Source organism: Lycium ferocissimum, chromosome 6, assembly GCF_029784015.1.
Source record: "Lycium ferocissimum isolate CSIRO_LF1 chromosome 6, AGI_CSIRO_Lferr_CH_V1, whole genome shotgun sequence".
NCBI classification, from domain to species: Eukaryota; Viridiplantae; Streptophyta; class Magnoliopsida; order Solanales; family Solanaceae; genus Lycium; species Lycium ferocissimum.
The window spans coordinates 15,903,110-15,926,647 of record NC_081347.1 but is presented as its reverse complement, the minus strand read 5'-3'; the positions used below and the strand labels follow the sequence as shown (position 1 = coordinate 15,926,647).

General features: G+C 36.2%; 1 protein-coding gene and 1 pseudogene across 1 annotated transcript; both read right to left on the bottom strand.

Moving 5' to 3' along the window:
• Positions 1–9,111: 9,111 nt before the first annotated feature.
• LOC132060691 (monothiol glutaredoxin-S1-like) lies at positions 9,112–9,634 on the bottom strand (annotated as a pseudogene).
• An 11,059-nt stretch (positions 9,635–20,693) lies between these two features.
• LOC132060690 (monothiol glutaredoxin-S1-like) lies at positions 20,694–21,516 on the bottom strand. The gene has a single exon (XM_059453659.1). It carries the CDS (start codon positions 21,176–21,178, stop codon positions 20,867–20,869), a length of 312 nt encoding a protein of 103 aa, XP_059309642.1. The 5' UTR covers positions 21,179–21,516; the 3' UTR covers positions 20,694–20,866.
• Between the last annotated feature and the right edge of the window lie 2,022 nt (positions 21,517–23,538).

The window sequence follows — 23,538 nt, the reverse complement described above, 5'->3', positions numbered from 1 at the left end:
TTCTTTCACAGGAAAGTTTCCCAACCCCCGGGGGACTTTGGGGGAATAATTTCCAAGGGCCCCCGGCATTCGGGGGGTCGTTTTTGTTTTTACATAATTTTGGCTTTGTTCTTTTTTTTTGGGTTTTCCCGGTTTCTTTTTGTTTGGGAAATTTTTTTTATTCTTTTTTCGACGTTTTTTTTTTTTTTTCTGATTGAAAACTGAATAAGATACAATATAATTACAAAAGATTTACATCTGTCCTCGGATCGGATGTGTACAAAGAAGGTAACTACAAAACGACGATCCCTCTTTGCGACAGATAAAATTTATTGCTGACCTTTTTCTCTACATTGAGCCAATTTTCTCAGAGATATCAGTTTATGCTACGAATAACAATAACCTTTTGAGTTTCTTTTGATCACACACGTGGATTGTATTTTGAATATCTCAAGAGAATTTGACCTATGTGTTGGTTCTTGCGGCGTCAATAAAGTAGGAGAGTCTCCAATGTTTTCTTTGGATACGTGTTTTCTTTTTGGATTAGGATAATATATGTTAGCGCGGAAACAATAAAAACACAGTAATTAACGTGGTTCGGATTGATGTGATCCTAGTTCACGGAGAACGGCAGACACTTTTATTATTATCAGGGGAGAAAGTAAGTTACAAGATGGAATACTCTTAGGTACTTCTTTCTGTTACACTTAATAAACCCTATCTAGCATGTATTTATACAATTAGGTCTAAGTCCTTCCTAGAAAGGATCTAAATCCCAATAACACTCGAAAACCAACAAAGAAAAATATTCCTTTTATTTCTTTCCTCTTTTGAGTAGGAATTGACTTGAATATCTTCTCAACTTCACAATCTCCACCTTGAGATGAATTTCGAACTTCCATATGAACGTTGATAAGTCGTGGATTTTAGGACTTTTTACATCCACTACTTATACTTTTGAGTAGTTTTTTCAAGTAATTGTTCGTGTTTTCATAGTGTTTTCGTGCGTTTTCAGGTTGTATAAATCCGAGGGCCTAAGGTGAACAACATGGCAGAAAAAGAGCAAAAAAAAAAGCATCAAATGGGGAGGGAATGTGACACCGTATCTACGATATGCGGTCGCAAAGTCCACCGCAAACTCAGATCATTGAAGGTGCCAAAACCATTAAGATGCGATCATTATGCGGCACCACATTCTCATTATGCGCGCATACTCTCACCGTTTGGCAACCAGTGAACTCGAGAGAGGGCCAACTTGCGGAGCGAATGCGGCATCGCATATTTAGGATGCAGCCGTATTCTCGAGCCAGGAAGAAGATCAGAACGCATAAAATGCGAGGCAAATACGGTCGCATACTCGATATGCGACCGCATTCTCTTGTCCGCAATTGCTCATGTAAGTCGTTTTGTTATCCTTCCCTATAAATACTTTTACCTAGTGCTTCGTGTAGGACATTGAATATTCTCCACTTTTACTTTTTGTTGTCCATTAGCATTAAAGGCAAACCTCGTTGGGTAGTGAAGAATCTTACACTCTTTTTATCATCTTCTACATTAAACCATTGTAAGCTTTATGAATATCTTCTTTATATTTTTCTTTTATTTAATGGAAATGAGTAGCTAATACTATTAGCTAAGGTTATGAGATCAAATGTGTTAGTTATGTGATTGGGTTTTTGCATTCAAACTCCATTTGTATGTTAAATATGTTTTTCTATTTAATCTTCTAGCGTTAATGACATTTAATGGTGTACAACATTATTTGTGCCTAGTCACGTTTCCTTTGCTTGAGAAAGAAAGTAAAATTTAGGAAAAAAGTAGATAGCAAGGATTTGGGGCTTTAAACCCCATCTAATAGCTTGAGCTAGGATAGGAAAGCCAACTTGAAATAAAATGGGTGTTCACATTTTCTACATTCTAAGGCTTGAGAAAGCTTAGTAATGATATTTATCGATTTGATCGAGAGACTTTTGATAAATCTACGTAGCCCATATTTAAATACATCTAGACATATATCGGAGTTGGATTGCTACCCATTTTCATTACTTTCCTTTGGGACCTCAACCTTAGTGTTTTTACATAATTGTTAATCCAAACATAATCTTCCTAATCAAGTAGTATGACAAACAGTAAACCAAACATTATCATTATACCCCCCATCCCTAGAAAAATAGACTAATAGTTGAGCGTTACACTTAGCAAGTATATTTCTTCATTGTATTCTCTGTGGGATTCGACCCCAACCTTGTTGGGTTCTATATTTGACAATGATCGCTTACTCCTATTTTTAAAGGTGTAATTTGGGCGTATCAAACGTCATTCAGTCCAATGTCTCTAAGCCTACGTGAGCTAACTCCATGTGGGAAATAAGAGACAGTAACCAAAACCTTGTACATACTAGTAGCTCTACTTTGCCCTGCCGTTCTCCATCCTAATGTATTAGTTGATCAAACTCCTGCCAAATTCATACAATGACTAAACTTGACAAGAGGAACCACCTTGGTCAACATATCCGCTGTGTTGTCCTTTGTGTCAACCTTCAAGACCTTAATTGTGCGTTGTTCAACACATCACATGAAATCTTTGATTTTTTATCAAGTGAATAGCACTCTGGCTATCATATTTTAGAGTTGGTTCATGTTTAACCCTACTCAATTCTGACACCAAACCTTTCAACCGTATAGCCTCCTTTACTTCTTTCGCTGCTGTCATATATTCAGCTTTTGTTGTGGACAAAGCAACTATAGAGAGTTGCCTTCCAACTTATGGCACTACTTACAAGAGTAAAGATATAGCCCATTGTTGATCTCCTTCTATCAAGATCACCTGCAAAATCAGAATCCACATAACCAAGGGTTGAGAAGCCTTCATTTCTCATCCTACAAAAAGTTAGACCAACATTCGAAGAACCTTTAAGATATCTCAATATCCACTTAATTGCTTCCCAATATGTCTTACCCAGATTAGACATGAATCGACTTACCACACTTACTGCTTGAGCAATATCAGGCTGAGTGCAAACCATAGCATACATAATGCTACCAACTGCACTAGAATAAGGAATTTTTGACATGTACTCCACCTCTTCCTTTGATTGTGGTGCCATCAAAGAAGAAAGTCTAAAATGTTGTGCTAACGGTAAAGTAACGGGTTTACATTTATCCATGCCAAACCTCTGAAGTACCTTCTCAGTATACTTCTTCTGTGAAAGATGTACCTCACTTCCAAGGATTTTCTTAGCTTCACCTAAATCTTTCATGCCAAACTCCTTACTTAGAAGTTTCTTCAAATCATTTATCTCTGTCATACTATTAGCAACAATAATCATATCATCAACATATAACAGTAAATAAATATTTGAGTACCAGACACCGCAATGTGATACACGCAGCTATCAAATGCACTTCTCAAGAAACCTTTAGTAATCATGATCGCATCAAATCTCTTGTACCACTATCGTGGGGACAGTTTCAAACCATACAAAGATGTCTTCAATTGATAAACCTGGTCTTCTTTTCCTTCAATCAGGAAACCCTCAGGCTGATTCATGAAGATCACCTCTTCAAGTTCACCATGTAAGAATGCAGTCTTGACATCAAGCTGATTGTGCAGAGACTTCATCTTTTCGGTCATGGCTAAACACCATTGATCATCTTCACCACACATAGTAGCTTCTGTATAGCTTTTACCCCTTTAGCATATCCCATAAATAAACCTTTGCGAGCTTTAGGTTCTAGTTTTCCATCACTTACATGATAATATGCGAGACATCTAAAAATTCTTAAGTACGAGTAATCTGACGGTTTACCTTACCATACCTCATTTGGAGTTTTGAAGTCAATCGCCGATGCTGGAGAACGATTAACAACATAACAAGCAGTATTTACTACTTCCACCCCCCCCCCCGCCAGAACTCCTTAGGCACCTTGGCATTAGAGAGCATACATCGTGTTTTCTTAAGAAGAATGTGTTTCATCCTTTCAGCTACTCCATTCTGTTATGGTGTATGCCTAACAGTTCTATGTCTCAATACACCATGAATCTTGCAGAAATTGTTAAACTCTTTATTGCAAAACTCCAAGCCATTATCTGTTCGAAGACACTTAATCTTTCTACCACACTGATTTTCAATTAATGTCTTCCAGTTTTTGAAATTCTCAAAGACATCACTTTTAGCCTTTAAGAAATATACCCAAACCTTGCGTGAAAAATCATCAATGAAAGTAAGAAGATATCTCTTTCCACCCTTGGATGGAACCTGAAATGCACCCCATAAATCTGAATAAATGTAGTCAAGTACCCCTTTGATTTTATGCTTGCCCGTGCTAAAGCTGACCCGTTTCTACTTTCCAAGGACACAATGCTCACAAAAATCAAGTGTACTAATCTTCTCACCTTTTAAAAGGTTTTAGTTGCTCAAAATTGCCAACCCCCTCTCGCTCATGTGACCTAATCTCATATGCCACATCTTAGCCTTGTCATCATCTGATAACTGTGAGGTTGCAGCATTTGCAGTACCTAGAATGGTGCTGCCCATAAGTACATAAAGACCACCCTCCAGTTTGGCCTTTAACATGACCAGAGAACCCTTGGTCACCTTTCATATTCCACCTGCACCCGCATGCTTATATCCGAGCTTATCAAGAGTACCAAGAGAGATCATATTCTTTTTTAGATCGGGAACATGTCGAACAGTAGACAATGTTCGTATGATGCCATCATGACGCCGTATACGGGCTGAACCAATGCCTGCTATTTCACATACTGCATCGCTCCCCATAAGTACAGTCCCACTCATCTGCTCGTAGCTAGTAAACCAATCTTTTCTGAAGCACATGTGAAAGGTACTAGCTAAATCTAAAATTTACTTGTGTGTCTGAATGTCATCTGTTGAAGCAGTTAGCACATAATCTTCTCCAGATGTCTGAGCTACCTGAACCGTAAATGCATTGGCTGTTATTTTATCAGTCTTTTTATTCGGGCAATCCCTCTCAAAGTGACCCTTTTGATGATAACCCTAACATTCATCATCCTTCCTACTCACCCTTTTCCTAAACTTTGACCTAGCTACTGATTTGCCTCTCCCTCCTTGGCTCAAACGACCTCTAACCGTCACACCCTCACCATGGTCCTCTTTTTCACCATTGTTGATATGGTTTCTTAATTCATCCGAATTCAATGCATGTCTTACCATCTGTAACGTGACCACCTCCTTGCTGTAAATCATTAAATTAACTACGTCTTTGTATACCGGTGATAATGCAAATAGTAGAGTGCATGCTAATTCTTCATCTCCCACTTTAATACGATGAGTAAGATCCATAGCCAATTTATTAAAAGCATCAAGATGATCCTGTAAAGTTGTACATGTTTTTATCTTGAATGTGTGCAAACGCTGCCTTAACAACATTGTAGTTGTTGCTGATTTCTTCTGGTAGAGATCTTTAAGTTTCGTCCACAAACTAGCAGCCGTTTTTTGGTACTGACTTCACATAACACGCTGTCTGATAAGGATAATTGAATTGCAATAAACACATCCATCTCAATCTTCTACTTCTCGGCCTCTTTCATATTTGCAGGATATGAGTCGTCCAAAGCATAGACTGATCCTTCTCTCCGTAACAACGCCATGATCTTGATCTTCCAGAAGTTGAAGTTATTACTTTGCCCATCAAAATTCGCTGCCTCAAACTTCATAGATGCCATAGTCTCCTCATCTCCTAGATCTCACGACTTGTAGGCTTTTGCTACCAATTGTTAGCACAGAAAAGATAAAAACACAAAGAATTAACGTGGTTCGGATCGATGTGATCCTAGTCCACGGAGAACGGTAGGCACTTTTATTATTATCAAGGGAAAAAGTAAGTTACAAGATGGACTACTCTTAGGTTCTTCTTTCTGTTACACTTAATAAACCCTGGCTAGCATGTATTTATACTACTAGGTGATAAAGGATCTAAATCCCAATAGCACTCGTAAACCAACAACGAAAAAAAATTCCTTTTATTTCTTTTCGCTTTTGAATAGGAATTGGCTTGAATATATGCTTAACTTCACAATTGATATCTATAATTTGACTGTTTGACTTTTTTCTTCTATATAATTTACGCCTTAAAGAGGGGGTGGACCTTTTATTTCGTTAACAAAGAAAGGTACAAAGACTTGAGGTTAGAGTAAAACTAAACCTCAGAGAGCATTTACAACTAAGAGCTATCAAGTACAGAGAAATAAACTCCCAAATACAAAAAGGTTAAGCTCGCAAAAACTTAGAAACGTTTAATATATATGTTCTTCCTCTGTTTGAGTCTGATGGATGCCATGTTATCTTTGTCCAAAATCTATGCCCATACTACATCTTTAGGAAGGTCCTTGAGATCATAAAATATTTCTTCATATATATCCATTCGTACTCCATTTGGCCAAAGCAAACCACGACTTGATTTGTTTCTTCTTACCAATGTTGAGCAATGTAATTTGCCTGAGAGAGCATCTCTTTTATTGTATTGATAGTCTTGTAACTGTCAAGCTATGTTGATTTTTCCTTCTAGCGTATTGATTATGATGAGAGAATAACTTTCCAAAATGATGTTTTGAAAACCATTAGAGAGGCACAATTGCATTCGATGTATGGCAGCTCTAGCTTCTGCTAAATTACTGCTACCCTTAAAGGTGATCGGCATAAATGGACACGAGGTGTGAAGGCATTGTATTCGAGACATGTTTATTGAGAGATTACTTACCACCTGTAGAAACAAGTTTACTGTGCCATGATCCTGCCTTCTGGATAATCTTTGTAGCCATGTCAGTGAAAAAATGAGTTTTTTCCTCCCATAAAATGGTGGGCATCCCAAATATTTGATTGGGAATTCACTTTCCTGGAAGTTTTGATTCTTTACCACAATATTTCGTTTTTTTTTTTTTTAATTGAAGTATCCTTTTCCATAAGGAAGAAGCATTTTTTTTTTGTTAACCAATTAGTTACGTTGTCCGGAATTCCTTTTCATATTTACGGGGGATCTCCATTATCAATTGTAATGGATGTGTTCCATGCATAAAAAATAAAAATATCATCAGCATATGCTAAATTGAATGGTGATTAATCCTTAATCCTTTTAGCTACATATTAAATTCAATGAACCTTGGACTATCATAGAAAATGCCAAGCATTCGAGTTAAAACGGTCTCCATGTTTCACTCCTCTTTGAAATTTAAAAATAATAATGTCTTTTACCATTTATAATAACAGTATACCACGTATTCATATTGAATATAAGCTTACCACACAATATAAATCCATTGTTCCTAGAATCGCATTCTTCTCATTACCTTACATAAAAAATGTCATGATATAGCCTACCATACGTCTTATTCATGTCTAATTTATTTAAGACATTATCATCTTTATTAGGCATTCTCATGGCATGCATAATTTCTTGAGCAAGTAATACATTTTCCCTAATCACCCTTTCTTTAATAAAACCACCATGTATCACTCCACAACATCTACTTCTTGAGAGCAAATTGTAAAGAGTTTGAATTCCCCAATTCTCATCTACTTTGAGGAGGTTCGATTTTATGTCCCCTTATTCATATTTTCACATTTTACATTTTTATTGATATGGTAGAGGTCTATGTCATACTCCCATCCACCACCAAGGCGAATTAATTAAAAAATAAAAACATAATGTATTCATTACTTGCATGTAATTTGTAGTCATTTTAGTGTATAGAACCTCAGTACACAAGAAGAAACCAAGCACAAAATATAGTTAGTATAACAAAAAGATGCTAATATTATTAATCAAAATCAGTTTATAAATACAGAAAGTATAATTAATGGGAGAAACGAGAATAACAAAAACTACCAGTTGGTTAAAAATAACCAAAAACTGGCTAGCTATCTATTTTTTTATTTTTATTTTTAATTTAATTCGCCCAGGCTGGTTATTTTATTAATGGCTTAAGTGACTAAAACGCCCCCAAACTTGGCACGAATTGCAACTTTAGTCCCCAAAGTATTGCCGCACTTCAAGACACCCCTAAACTTGGCAAAATAGGTTTTAATTCATCCCCGAGCCGCCACGTGGCACAAGAAGTGTAGTCACACGCCAACAAAGCGTGAGCTGTGTACCACGTCGGCTTTTTTTTTTTTTTTAAAAAAAGAGAAAAATCAATTTTGGAAAATTCATTAAAAAAAGTATAAATTTTTAAAATCAGAAAAAACTAATTTTTTTTTTTTAAATGTGGAAAACCCATTTTTTTTAAAAATAAATCTGGACTGAATTTTTTATTAAAAAATCTGGAACTTCTTAAATCTTGAAAACTGAGAGACCCGTTATTTTTTTTTTTTTTAAAAAGGGGGAAATTTATATTTTTTTTAATTTAAAAACTTGGACTTTTTAACAATCTGGAAAACTAAATAAACTCATTTTTCTAAAAAATAATCCGAAAAATTGAATTTTTGGTTAAAAACCCGACTTTTTTAAAATCAGGATACTGATTTTTTTAAGAATAAAGTGGAAAACTGATAATTTTTTTCTAGATTTAAAAACTAATCTAATTTTCAGGGATTATTTTTTTTAAAAAAAATGGGTTTTCTACATTTTAAAAAAAAATCAGTTTTTCCAGTTCTTTTTTAAAGAAGTGTCTTAAAAGAATCATGAAAATCTGGATTTTTTAGGACACTTTTAAAAAAATATCAAGTTTTCATTTTTTATAAAAAAAAAAAATAAAAAAAAAATACATTTTTTACAGATATTTTAATTAAAACTGTAGTTTTTCAGTTTTTTTTTTTTAATCAAATATTCCAGATTTAAAATAAATATTTCATTGTTCCAGATTTTTTATAAAAAAAATCAGTTTTACATTTTTTTTCAAAACAATTTATTTATGTGGAGGACACAAAGGATGAAAATGCCATGTGACATTAATATTTTACACATGGAGGCCACATAAGCCTTATTTTACAACCTGGACCCGCGAGTGAATACACTCACTCCGGTCATGAGCCTGGGGTGTAATAAAACCCATTTAGCCGAGTTTAGGGGTGTCTTGAAGTCCATCAATAGTTTGGGGACTAAAGTTGCAAAACGTGTCAAGTTCAGGGGCGTTTTAGTTATTTAAGCCTTTATTAATTAATCAAAAGTAAAGGTCCAAAAACATAAAGCTGGCTAGCTATCTATATTTCTAAACTCACATGTAAAAGGTAAATATAGTATTATACCCAAATTGCATTAGCCCTTATAAGCAATTGTTTGAGCTTATTGCCCCTCAAATTAAGGCTCATTATCTGATTGGAACCACCAACAAATTCTTTCCCTATGAACACTGTTGGAACACTGGGCTTACATCCCAATTCAACCAAAGCTTTCTCCATTTCCATCCCATTTGGAAGTTCATCAAGCTCATAAACTCTAGGATTTGCGTCAAAACTACGAATTAGGGTTTCGATGGTGTGACATGCAACAATTGCTTTTGGTGAAGATTACCATTGGACTTTCTGTTCCCAACTTCATCACTTTGTCCATATTCAAAAAGTTAAAGAAAGTGAATATAATAGGCTTTATTAGTGTTTTCTCGATGACTTGGAGTGAAAGGAATATACGTTTCTGTATATCCTAATGTAACTGTGGAAATTTTGAAGAAGAGACTGATAAAAAATATATTGAAGGCTGAGATGTCGTGATAAATCTGAACTTGTATGAAGCTATATATAAGTGATTAAAGGTTGGTGTGGATTGTGGAAAAAGTTTATACGCACAAATATCCAGAGCATTTTGGATAATTACACCAATAAAGGTATGATTTGGCTTATCTACCTGGAATCTTAAGCAGCACGATCTAGACAACATGGTCCTCAAGATGGAAAAGTTATTCTTCAATATACTATTATTTGACAAAAAATATCTCTTTGCTTTTCAGTTTCGTATATTCTTCCTAATATATATATTCGTAAAATAAATATGAATTGTTTTTGTTTGACGTACGGTGATGGGATCCAATGTAAAATAAGGAGAGATATATCGGGTATATAAATAAACAAGTCTTAGAGCGTAGCCACCTAGTGACATGTTTAAAGTCGTGCAAGCCAAGGTAAAAAATAAACGATATTATTAATGGATTGAGCCATTGTAAATATCAAAGCTACTCATTGTGCAACCATGGGTTATGGTGGGGAAATTTCAACGCTCAACTAAGTTTAGGTGAATATTACATCTTTATGATGATGAAAGGAAAACCTCTGCAAGGATGGTGGGTCCCTAAGGGGGTATATGTGACACCTAAGAAAATTACACAATGACAAACAAAAATAGTACGATGTCTTCAGTGGATAGCTCATATAAGAGGTCTAATAATTAAAATAGAAAAAAAGATACATAATATATATACATATTTCTCTGTAATTCGGAGAGATTGCCACAAAAATAATTAAATATCTCAAGTTTAGTAGCTAAATGGAATTTATACTATTGTCTAGGTAATTATGAATAACTATTAAAGAATCTCCCATTATAATCACTAAGCATTCAGTAATGCTCCTTAGGGAAAATAAATGATAAAAATTAGTTAGGATGAAATAAATTACACCCTCCTTGAACCAATCCCAGTCTTCTCCCTCGTAAATAGATCATTGTAATCGCGACTTCCGATAAACAAAAATTAGTATATCCAACTGAGGAAAACATATTCGCATTAATCCATGTGGGCAAAAGAAAGCTTTAAGAGAAGATCGAATATTTTTGTACATGTATATGTTGTGCAAATGGTGTCAACCGCAGATTTGGCATCAAAAATACGAGCTTACTGTGACCAATATACGGCCCCAACATACGTTCCATCTTTCAAGAAACAGTCCTTATAATTCTCCTTGCTAACTGTATATTCACGGTACACAAACCTTCGTTTGAGTTCAATTTCTTTCACTTCCATCCCACTTCTTTAATTTTCTAAACTACTTAGCAACTCGTAATCGTCCTTACTTGATTGTTAACTAGTTCTTGAGTCCATAATTTTCTTTCGTGCCATTTCATTCAAGCTTTTATCGTTTAACATCGTTGAAACTTCTTTGGCTCAAGTCCGTTAGCTTTATCGAGTCGCCCGTCATTCATTATACAAGAATCTATTCCTTCACTTAGGCTTAGTAACCTTGTGAATTGATTAGACGAACGCTTCTTTACCAACTTCGAAAGAGCACTGAAGTCAGGTACGTAGTGAGTTCAAATACTAGTGACGTGAGCAACTTTACTACTAACATCGTTTTCTAGTTTTGCAGGTACTAATTTCTAATCAAAGCAATCACGGGGAACAGTTCCAAGGGACGGAGGATCCGATGTACCTTGTGAATTCTATGGCCATGATCCTTCGGCAATTGGCAGAATTGACAACGAAAATAGGAGGGATGAAGGATAGATTAGGGAGTTTGGAGGCTAAGGTGGCGCACGTTGAGAACCCAAGTAGATTGGGCACTCCCTACTCTCAAGTTGAAGGAGATACAAGTAAGAATCCGCAAACAACTCCAACCATTACACCCCGGCAAGAACATGTGTTACGCATTCCCAACACCACCACTTCACCTACAGAAAAGACTCCACAACCCCAATCACCTACCTTCCAAAACACCAACCCCCAAAATTACCCCCAAATATACCGGACACCCCACGATGAGCCAATACTGCAAAGAACCCCACAAAACGTTCCCCAACCACCATAAGGCCCTTTTCAAAACCCTCTTTATGATGAAAAAGTTGAGGAGATGGCAAAAAATAGGTGGTGGGATGAACCAAGATATGGAGAAAGACATGGATTTGTTGCTAATAACAATAGAGGAAGGCAAGGAGGGTACGGTAGACCCCAAGTTCATGATAGATGGCACGGTTATGAGGACCGTGGTGATCAAGAGCGAAATTTGAACTCCATTAAGGTGAGTCTTCCACCATTCAAAGGTCGTAGTGACCTAGAAGAGTTCCTATAATGGAAGTTGCGAAGCGAGAGGATCTTCCTCACCAATAACATTTCGGATGCTTTGAGGGCTAAATATGCCCTCACTCAATTTGAGGGGTATGCATCCACTTAGTGGGAATCCAAAAAGAGAGCTAGGACTCAACAGCACGTATATGATGTCCCTACATGTTATGAATTGGTTGAGCTCATGGAAGAGAGGTATGTACCTCCGGGCTACTACCAAAGAGTGCTAAAGAAGGTATACATGTTGAAACAAGGCAACAAGAGCGTTGAAGTTTGAGAACTTGAGGATGAAATCTAAGTTCGAGGAGTATGTGAACTACACTCTAATAATATTTTTGGCTAACTTGAATCATGAGATCTCCAAACCCATAAGGCTACAAACTTATAGGAGTCTAGAGGAAGCTTTTCATGATGCTTCCAAGGTTGAAGCCGACTTGAAGGAAGAAAAGTCGTACAAAGCAAATGTTACTTCATCTTCGTTATGGAGTAAGAATAAAAATAATTAGAAATCTTCATCTACATGGGAAAAGCCCAAGGCCACTACTCAAGCTCCTCAATACAAAGACGACTACAAAGCCAAGGTGGACAACAAGGGAAAATGAGGTAATAATGCTAAAACTATCTTTCCTCGTCCTTCTACCATCCAATGCTTCAAGTGTCAAGTTAGAGGGCATATAGCAACTGAATTCCTGAATAGATGTCAATTGTGGTCCTACGTGATGGGTACCACACCGATGAGGAAGAGGAGGGTGGAGTTGATAAGAGTTATGAGGGAGGAAAAAGTGAGCATGAGAAAGATTTTGAGAGTGATGAGAAAAAAGGATAAAGGAGAGAGTAGACTTTGCTATTGTCGTATGTCGAGCCATGGGTGCAATTGTGAGGGAAGAGCTTGATCAAAGGGAGAACTTGTTCCGTGGTAGGTGCAAGATTGGAGATAAAGTCTGTTCGTTGATTATTGATGGTGGGAATTGCACCAATGAGGTGAGTAAGATGCTGGTCGAACATATGAAATTTCCTACAAGGAAGCACCCTAGCGCCTACAAGCTCTAATGGTTCAACGATTGTAGTGAAGTGAGGGTAACTAAGCAAACCGTTATCAAATGTAGCATTGGTAAATATCATGATGAGATTTGTGTGATGTTGTACCAATGCATGCTTGTCATTTGTTGCTTGGTAGACCTTGGCAATTTGATAGGAATGCTCAACATAGTGGAAGATCCATCAAATACTCATTTGTGTTGGATGGTAAGAAATACACCCTTGCCCCATTAATCCCCTATCAAGTGAGTGAAGACTATAGAATCATGAATGAACTCTGTGAGAGGGTTCAAAGGGAGGAAACGGAGGTAAGTGAGAAGGAGACCTTGGTTGCTCAAGGAGAAGAAGGTTTAATTCAAGAGAAAGGCAAGATGTGTATGGTTGCCAAACTAAGTAATTGTTTGAAGGGAGTTGATGAGAAACAGTTCATGGTGTTCCTTGTCAACAAGGATCTTCTATTGCATACTAACCAAATTACTAGCACTTTGCCTAGTAGTAGTGTGACTTCTCTTTTGCAGGAATATAATGAGCTATTTCTGGAGGAGATGCCCAAAGGGTTTCTCCCTTGAGGGGCATTGACCACCAAATTGATTTTATGCTCGGTTCCCAAACTCCTAACAAACCGGCTTATCGGAGCAATATGGAGGAAACCAAGAAGTTGCAAAGGCAAGTTGAAGAGCTCCTTGAGAAGGGCCTTGTCAAAGAAAGTCTTAGTCCATGCGTCGTTCTGGTGATTCTAGTTCCAAAGAAAGATTACATTTGGAGGATGTGTGTAGATTATAGAGCCGTCAACAAAATAACGATAAAGTATCGACATCCCATCCCTAGACTTGATGACATGTTAGTTGAGCTATGTGCCTCAAGTGTGTTTTCGAAGGTTGATCTTAGAAGTGGCTATCACCAAATTAGAATGAACCTCGGTGATGAGTGGAAAATGACTCTTCCAAACTAAGTTTGGCCTCTATGAGTGTCTTGTCATGCCATTCGGCCTAACTAATGCACCTAGTACTTTCATGAGGTTGATAAACCATGTCTTGAAACCCTTTATCAATAAATTCTTTATGGTTTATTTCGATGACATTCTTGTGTATAGAAAATCCATTGACGGACATGTGAGCCATCTGAGGTAAGTGTTTGATGTTTTATTGCGTTAAACATTGTTTGCTAATCTCAAGAAGTGTTCATTTTTTGTTGATAAAGTGGTATTCTTGGGTTTTGTTGTGAGTATGAATGGTGTGGAGGTTGATGAAGAAAAGGTTGAATCCATTAGAACTTGGTCAACTCCTAAAAATGCCACCGATGTAAGGACTTTCCATGAGTTGTCAAGTTTCTATAGCCGATTTGTGAAGGGGTTTAGTACTATTGCCTCTCCCTTAACCAAATTGACCAAGAAAGATGTACCTTTTGTTTAGGGAGATGAGCAAGAGAAGGCTTTTCAAGAATTGAAGTCCTTGTTGAGGTATTCACCATTGTTGCAATTGCCAAATTTTGACAAGATGTTTGAGATTGAGTGTGATGCTTCCAGGGTAGGCGTAGGTGGAGTTTTGATGCAAGAGGGTAAACTGTTGGCTTATTTTAGTGAGAAAATAAAGGGTGTCTCTTTGAACTACTCTACTTATGACAAGGAGTTGTATGCACTTATGTGGATGTTATCTCATTGGCAACACTATCTATGGCACAATGAGTTTGTTATCCGGTCAGATCATGAGTCCTTAAAACACTTGAAGGGCCAATCAATGCTAAACAAGAGGCATGCGAAGTGGGTGGAGTTCATTAAAATGTTTTCTTATATGATCAACTAAAAATGAAGCAAAGAGAACATGGTGGTGAATGCTTTATCTGGAAGGTATGTTTTGCTAAATACTATGACTTCTAGAATGATCGGATTTGAAAGCCTCAAGGAATTCTATTCTCAAAATTTCGATTTCAAAGAGATTTGTGAAGAGTTGACTCAAGGGAAGAGTGTTGACCGATTCCAACTAGTTGATGGGTTCTAGTTCAAACATGGCAAAGTGTGTGTGCCTATGAGCTCATGGAGAGATTTGTTAGTGAAAGAATCCCATAGTGGAGGTATGATGGGACACTTTTGAGTGGCCAAGACACTTGACATCCTCCATGAACAATTCTATTGGCCCAAGATGAAGCATTATGTGGAAAATCTTTGAGGACAATGTTTGGAGTGCAAGCAAGCAAACTTGAAGACCTGGCCTCAAGGTTTTATACTCCCCTTCCCACCCCTAATGGCCTTTGGATAGATATTTCTATGGATTTTGTTTTGGGTCTTCCAAGAACCAAAAGGGGGCATGATAGCATATTTGTTGTGGTAGATAGATTCTAAAAAATGCCTCATTTTATACCATGCTATAAGTATGATGATGCCTCTCATGTGGCATCTTTGTTTGTTATTCATGTACTTAAATTTCATGGGGGTACCTCGCACTATTGTTAGTGATAGGGACTCCAAATTCCTTAGTCATTTTTGGAATATCTATGGGGTACACTTGGCTCCAAGCTTATATTCTCTACTTCTTGCCACCCTCAAACCGATGGACAAACCGAAGTAGTGAATAGGACTCTTGGGAGCATGCTTAGGTGTGTGATTAGAGGAAAACCAACTTCTTGGGCGGACCATTTTCCTTTGATTGAATATGCTTATAATAGGTCTCTCCACTCCTCTAATGGCATGACTCCGTTCGAAGTTTGTTATGGATTTAATCCTTTGTTTCCCTTAACCTTATCCCTTTTGTCTAGTGATGTTTTTGTGAGTTTAGATGCAAAGCAAAGGGCGGCCGAAATGGTTAAGATCCATGCAAAGGTGAAGGAAAACATGAGAAAATTAACACAAGTGTGGCCAAAAGACAAAACAAAGGCCGAAAGAGAGTGAACTTCCAACCCGATGATTGGTTTGGGTTCACTTTCGAAAGGAGAGGTTCCCGTAAATAAGGAAAGGCAATTTGTGTCCAAGAGGAGATGGGCCATTCAAAGTCCTTGAAAAGATCAATGACAATGCCTACAAAATCGATTTATCAAGTGAGTATAATGTTTTCAATGTGAGTGATCTATCTTCTTGTGTTGTAGGTGATCCTTTAGATTTGAAGAGAAATCCTTTCCAAGAAGGGGAGGATGATATAACCCCAAAGAGCTCAAGACCTTTCACTACACAAAGTGGATAAATGTGCAATTGCGTGTGTGAAGGCCCATGTTGGGTTATTTCTACAAAGGTCACTTTTGGGCATTTGTTGTAATAGGAGAAAGTATATATAGAACCCTTAGTCTCATTTCATCCTTTAGCTTGAATTTTGATGAAAACCTAAATTGGTGAATTATAGTTTGTTTGATAGATTATCTAAATATCTTAGTTGAGTGATTAGTGACTAAAAGTGTGATTTCTTAGTTGCTGAAAAATCTTTGTCCTTGAAGTTCATATTGAGTTACTCACTTTGTAGAATCAAATTGTGTAATTCTTTGTTGGGTTTCAATTAAATTAGGTGCTTTTTAGTTGAGTTTAGTTAGAGGATTTGATTCTTTCCCAAGTTTGCTCATTAATTCAATCCAAATTGTGTCTAGTTTTCTATCTTAATTTCTTGCAATTAGTTTCTTGTTGATTCCCTAGAGTTTCCCATTTAGGAATCCTATCAGGGCGGGTCTCGAGGGGCTCAGAAGTGATTCGAATGCTTAAGTAAAAAATTAGTGATTTTGAAAGATAAGAGTTGACTACGGTCAAATATTTATCTAGACAATCTGAGGTCGATGATTAGAGAATTCCAAAAAGTCTGTATGGTGTTTTTCGAGTGGTTTGCATGTTCATTCTATACCCCATGGGGTTCGGGTGAGTTTCAGACATCAAATGCTAAATTGAACACACCGGATTTTCAATTGTTGGTGCAGCGTCATTTGTGCCTCGTGGTAGCGTGGGCCTCTCCCGCGATTATTCAGGATGGTTGACACAAGGGCTCGCGGTCGCGTAGGACCTACGTGCATTCGCAAAGAGGGGTCCAGGCATTGGGCGCCATCATGTGGCCAAAGCACGTGTTCGCGCAAGGGAAGGGACTTGGCATGGGCCATGTTGGCGACGCATATGTGAGCGTTCGCGCAGGGCAAGGACAGGATAGTCCACAATCACGTGAGCCATGGACGCGATCGCCAAGGCCAATGCTTGAATAGTATTAAAACATTTCAAAATCGGGATTTGGGCATTTAATTTCATATTTCATTTCATTTCTTCTCGATTCAACTTGGGGGTCAGCTTCTAATCTTAATTTTAGTATTTACCCATGATTCCTTACATTCAATAGCAATTTAATCTATGATTTGATTGAGGAATTTGGGATTTTTTTTCTCTGGACTTAAGAGAGGATAATTAGGCGATTTGGCGGACAATTAGCGGTCAGATTAATTAGGGTTATTTGCGATATAAAACCCTTGGTGTATGGGTAACCCAATTTTGAAAGAAATTTCTTATTTTCAACCCATGGCTTGGGTTTGTCTTTTTGTTGACTTTTGACCCAATCCTTTTATATCAATATCGATCTTGTTAGCTTTGTTTGATAATGTAGAACCTATTCTTCATTATATTGGGAGCTTTCAGAGGTATTAAGAAAGGGTAAAGTTATTCGCTTTCAGAGGTATTAAGAAAGGGTAAAGTTTATAAAAGGGAAACAAATCATGTAGAATATGGCATGTTCCTTCTTAAAATTGCATACCTATGCTAAGTAAACCTCTGAAAATTGTAACCACTTTTGAGTGACTAAACTGCCTAATCCCTTCCCCTTTGAATGCTATGTATGTTGTTGCATCTCCTAGACTTGCAATGTATATACTCTTCCTGGAAGTATCATGTGAACTCTGAACCTTGTATCTTTGCTCTTTGTGATTTGAATGGAACTCATGCCTAGTGTAGAACTATCCAAAGGTCTCTTGTGTGATGTATTTGAATGATAAAATGATAGTTCATTACTTGACATGGCAGTGTGTCTTCTTTCTTTAAGTTTAAATATGGATTTCTGTGTTGACATGCAAAGATAAATTTGAATATACCAGGTATATACAGTCTTATATACCCTAAATGCAAAAGAACCTGTATATTCTGGTATAAATATGATATATTATTCATCTGAGTTAAGGTTTACAACTTATATATATGCCTTTGGGCCTGTTTCTCTCGGCCACATTGTTTTGGGTCCTTTTTCTGATGTACATTAAGCTTCTGCTTACATTTGGGTCCCTCTGTCTGTTTTATTTTATTTAAGTTATTGGGCCTATTTGAATTGTTTTCTTTATTCTGGGCCAGTTCTTGTGTTCGTATGAATTTATATGGATAATTATATGATTGTATGGGTACATATGTATAAGTATAATCAGTCTTCTTAGCCTGGTACACGAATACGTTTCTAATCCTTACCCTTTATGTGTTTCATGTGAATCATTACTGGGCCACTCAGGCCATTCCTTGCATTTAAACCCTCATTTTGATTGAGTCCAATGGAAAATAAGGGAAGCTAATATGTTGAAAGCCCAACCATGGATGAAAATGGTTGAAGGCCCAGCTATGGGTGAAAGTAGCCAAATGGTAGGCTTAGGTAGGCCCACTAGCCTAACTCTCTATTTATATTCATTTTCATGTGTATATGTATTTGTAAAGACATGAAAAAATATTGAAACCCCTTATGCATGTGTAGAACTTAGAAAACGCCTAGTATTTTAATAAATCGCCTAAATCTTTCAAAAAAAAAAAAATCTCGGTTAACATAACAGTTGCATGAAATTTGACACTTAATCCATTCTTTTTTTTTTCCCATGAATTTTTCTAAAAACTGGCTCGATATTGAATAAGGTTAAAAAAAAAAAATTTCAAAAAATGATTAAGTGATAACTGATTTGGGCCTTCAGCCCCTTTGTAGGACTTGGCAATAAAAATAGTGGATGCTTAAACTGTTTTGGGCCTTAAAGCCCAGCTGCTAAAACTGTAAGTTCTTATTGCGCGAAAAAAATAAAAACACTACTTAAAGATTGTTTTTGGCAGAATTGTTGTTGTTGTTGTTGTGTTTTTTTTTTTTTTTTTTTTTTAAATGAAAACCACTTCAAACACTTTGAGCGAATTCTGGAATTTTGAAAGTTGAGGACTTGTCACTATTTGGAAACAGAAATGAACTCTTTTGAATTTGGACTTAAATGATTTTTGAGCTGTTGGGCCGAGAAGCCCGAAATACTATGGACTGAAAACAGGAGGAATTCTATGTGGTCCAAGTTTGAGATAAGATGGACTTTGCACTAGATTATGAGTTAACTTGATATGAGCTTCAAATTAAATAAATTTGGACTTAATAAAACTTCCATTTTTCTTTATGTATATATATGTATAAAAATAGGAGATATACTCCATACTTTCCTATATATATATAATAAAAAAAACCTATAAGTACTAAATTCATTTTATTAGGACTAAAATAGTAGTGACTCTACTTGGGAGAAATTCTGAGTGTGTGTTAGTCCGGTAATAAAGTGAGTTGAACACTTATATGGATTTTTGGAACCAAAATCCCTCTTTTGGAGGGGACTTTTTGCCGAAGTTTTGAGTTTTATGATTAGCATGACAGTTTTAGCAATAAAGTAAACATTTTTTAGCAAATAAACACATTGAAGCTTGTAGGTCAATCGTATTCTAAGAATCCTTTATACTAGGGTGCTTAAAACTTTTCCTAAGGGATCACCAGAATCCTTATCTGAAACTCTGGTTCAAAAAGGATTTTTCTCTTAAATTTTCCTTAAATAAATTAGGTGGCGACTCTAAAATACTAAAATTCAATTAGAGTACTGATAACCTCTTAGTTGCTTTTATGCACCCGCGTAAAAGTGAACTGTAATAATGCATAGGCTAACACTATTGCTAGTTTTTGTTACAAGTATGGCCAACTCATGTATTAAGGATAGCGGTCCTCTCCACCTTCATGATATCCGACCACTATTATATCACACACCATAACACCTACTTTTTGAGAGCATTTTGTAAACGGTTGGAATGCCCAATTCTCATCTATTTTTTGAGGAGGTGATCCGGTTTTATGTCCACTCCATCTGTTCACATTTTGCATTTTTATTCATATGATAGAGGTCTATGCCAAATTCTTCGGTGGAATAATTTAAAAAAGAGGTAATGGTAAAAAACAAACCTCAATTATCATTTTTTTATGGGTTTCTATCTGAACTATCAGGTGTTTGCGTTTCCTATCGCTAACTATTTATCAAAACACACCTGAACTAGTATGTGATGGTGCGTGTACATTCTCTATTTTTGTTTGTTTAAAAATGGCGGCAAATGGCACTCCACGCGGATAATTAATAATTGAAAAATTTAAATTTAAAAAAAAAAAAGATAATAGGCAAAAACACATTTGAAGTATCACTTTGTTGCGAGTTTCCAGCACCATCTGATACTAGTCGAGGTGTATTTGACAAATAATTGGTGATAGTTCAGGAGTACACAAACAATTGATAGTTTAGGTGTGTTTTGATAAATAGTTGGTAATAATTCAGATAGAAAATACAAACACCTGATAATTCAGGTAGAAAACTCACAAAAAAGTGACGCGCGAGTGGTGTATCTGACCATTATCTCTTTAAAAAATTAAGACAAAATGGGTTCTCTCTTGAATGTAATTTGTAGTAAGTTTAGTGTAGACAACCTCAGCAACGAGAAGAAATCAAGCACAAAATATAGCTAGTATAATAAAAAGATGCTAATATTATTACTCAAAAAGTTTACAAATACAGAAAGTATAAATTAACGGGAGAAAAGAGAAACGTAACACCTACCAGTTGACAAAAATACTCAATAACCGGCTAGCTACCTATATTTCTAAACTCACATGTAGAAGGTAAATATAGTTTATACCCAAATTGCATTAGCCCTTATAAGCAATTGTTTTAGCTTATTGCCTCTCAAATTAAGGCTCATTACCTCATTAGAACCACCAACAAACTCTTTCCCTATGAACACTGCTGGCACACTGGGCTTACACCCTAATTCAACAAGTGCATTCTCCATTTCAATCCCATTGGAAAGTTCATCAAGCTCATAAACTGTAGGGTTTGCCCCAAAATTACGAATTAGGGATTCGATGGTGTGAGACATGCAACAGCTACTCTTGGTGAAAATTACCACTGGACTTTCTGCTCCCAACTTCATCACTCTTTCCATATTCAAGAAGTTCAAAATGTAATGCTTAATTTGCTTGATGATTTGGAGTGAACGGAAGAGATGTTTTCTCTTGTATATCCTAATATAACTCTGGAAATTGTTAAGAAGAGACTAATGAAAAATATATGCAGGGTGAGGTGCTATGAGAAATCTGAACTTGAATGAAGCTATATATAAGGGTTAAAGGTGGGTGGTGGGGTGTGAAAAAAATTTATATAAATTTTCCCAAAAAGGTAAAAAAACAAGTTGGTAAATATCCAGAGCATTTTGGATCATTACACCAATAAAGGTATGATTTGGCTTATCTACCTGGAATCTCAAGCAGCACAATCTAGACAACATGGTGAAGGAAATCAGAAAAGTTATTCCCCATAAGTTCTTTTGTAATTGACAATGATTTGGCTTTAATGGCACAGTATTTAAGAAGAATCATATCTTGATCATTCCTAAATGGAGTAGTATATTTTTTGGATTAAATATAAAAGCTAAAAATATCATATAATATGGATGGGAGAAAATAACTTATATATTCAGTCGATGATCAGTTGCAATTTATTTTTATTAATTGAGCTTCTGCAAATCAGTGTTAATTAATTTATTACTGACTTGAGTAGGCTTTTGAATATTTGGTTGGAATCGGGAAAAAAATGTACTATTTGTATTTGAATTGAAAAAGTATATTGAGGTGACTACTATTTCTGGAAAATATCACTGGTCATAATTCAGAAAGATATTTCTAGTATTAGAAACTATCAATTTTAATAAATAATAAAAACAACACTGAATTCATTTATTTTGTTTAATTCTTTATAGAGTGAATTTTCCTGCAATTAACAAGGGTAGCTAGTAATTATAATTACTACTGTAATATGAGATAGTATGTAGAAGTTAAATTTCAAATTCTAGATTATTAGAATTACCAAAAATCCGTAAAAACCATGAAATGAGTCAGTAACAATAAAACTTTAGTAGTTAAAATGAATTTATACCATTGTATAAGTAACTAGTTTTTGCAATTATTGCCATTATATAATTCAGGAATCAATAATTGCTACTTTGAGAAAATGAGAAGAGAAAAACTTAGGATGCACTTTCGAATTAAAACCTCCTTTAAACCAATCCCAATCTTTTCCCGTGTAATAGATCTTTGTAGTAGCATCTGCCAATAAACAAAATCTAGTGATATTCGTATCTGATGAGTTATGAGTTTTAATGATTGACATATGAATTAGGGACCAGGTCCTTGATCGTGCTTCCTGGCATTGTACTATCCATGATGGCTATAACGTATTTTTCAAGATCGTTCCGACTTACAGAGCCACAGCAGGACAGACGGACCATGCAATGCCTCTATCTGTGTCACATGCTTCTCACATGCTCCTCACTCGGCCACCTATATAAACAACATGTTGGCATTGGTTTGACCAAGCCACTCAAAACATATTATTCTCATTGTTAAAAAGAGTAGCCGCCACTGCCTTCTCAGAGCTCTCAAGATCAAGACTAAATAACGTGAAGGACCAGATCCCATCATCCCAATACTGAAGATGTCTTAAGTCCTAGGTTATTTTCGTCTTTATCTTTTGGTCTAAATATTGTAAACCTACACTTCTTTTAAGAAGGGTTTTTGTAGGTGTTTGGTTTAGTAAGCTTTTTGTGTTGACACGTAACTATAGTTAGTTATGGTGAGTTGAAGTTCAGCTAGAGGTAGTTGAATTAGTTTGGTTCTTGGCTAGAGTTAGTCAAGCAAGTGCTTGCAATAGAGGTATTGTAAGGGGAGGGATTAGTAGGCTAATTCCCTGGTTGCAAAAAGCTTGTAATCTAAAAGACGTTGCTCAGTTAGTGAAGCTGAAAATCCTACCAGGATAGATTGTGATTTTTAATCCCTTGAGCAAGAAGTTTTTCACGTAAACATCATGTCTTGTTTACCTTCTGTTTTAGCGTGTGGGAACAGATAAGGTACCTGCTTCCTCATCTGTTTTGGTGGACGTTTAGTTTCTATCAGTATCCATGTTTTTGATGTGTAAATGAAAACCTCAGAAGATATCTCGTGTACATGTTGTCCAAATGGTGTCCGCATTACTATCCGTACTGTACAGAGAACACTAGACATAAGAGGAGGAAGAGCAAAAGGAAGGAATTTTGGAGATTATATTCTTTTTCTTTGGTTCACATAATTAATGACCAACTCAAAATCAAAATATTCCAAACATGGATCAAACACAATGGGGTATAGCTTTTATACTTATCATCAAATCAACTGATTCTCACAAAGAGAAAATGGCTCAAGGGAGAGAAAAGGGTCATTCCTATATATCTAGAAAGGTCACGTTTCATCGTCCAATGTCAATTGTGACTCA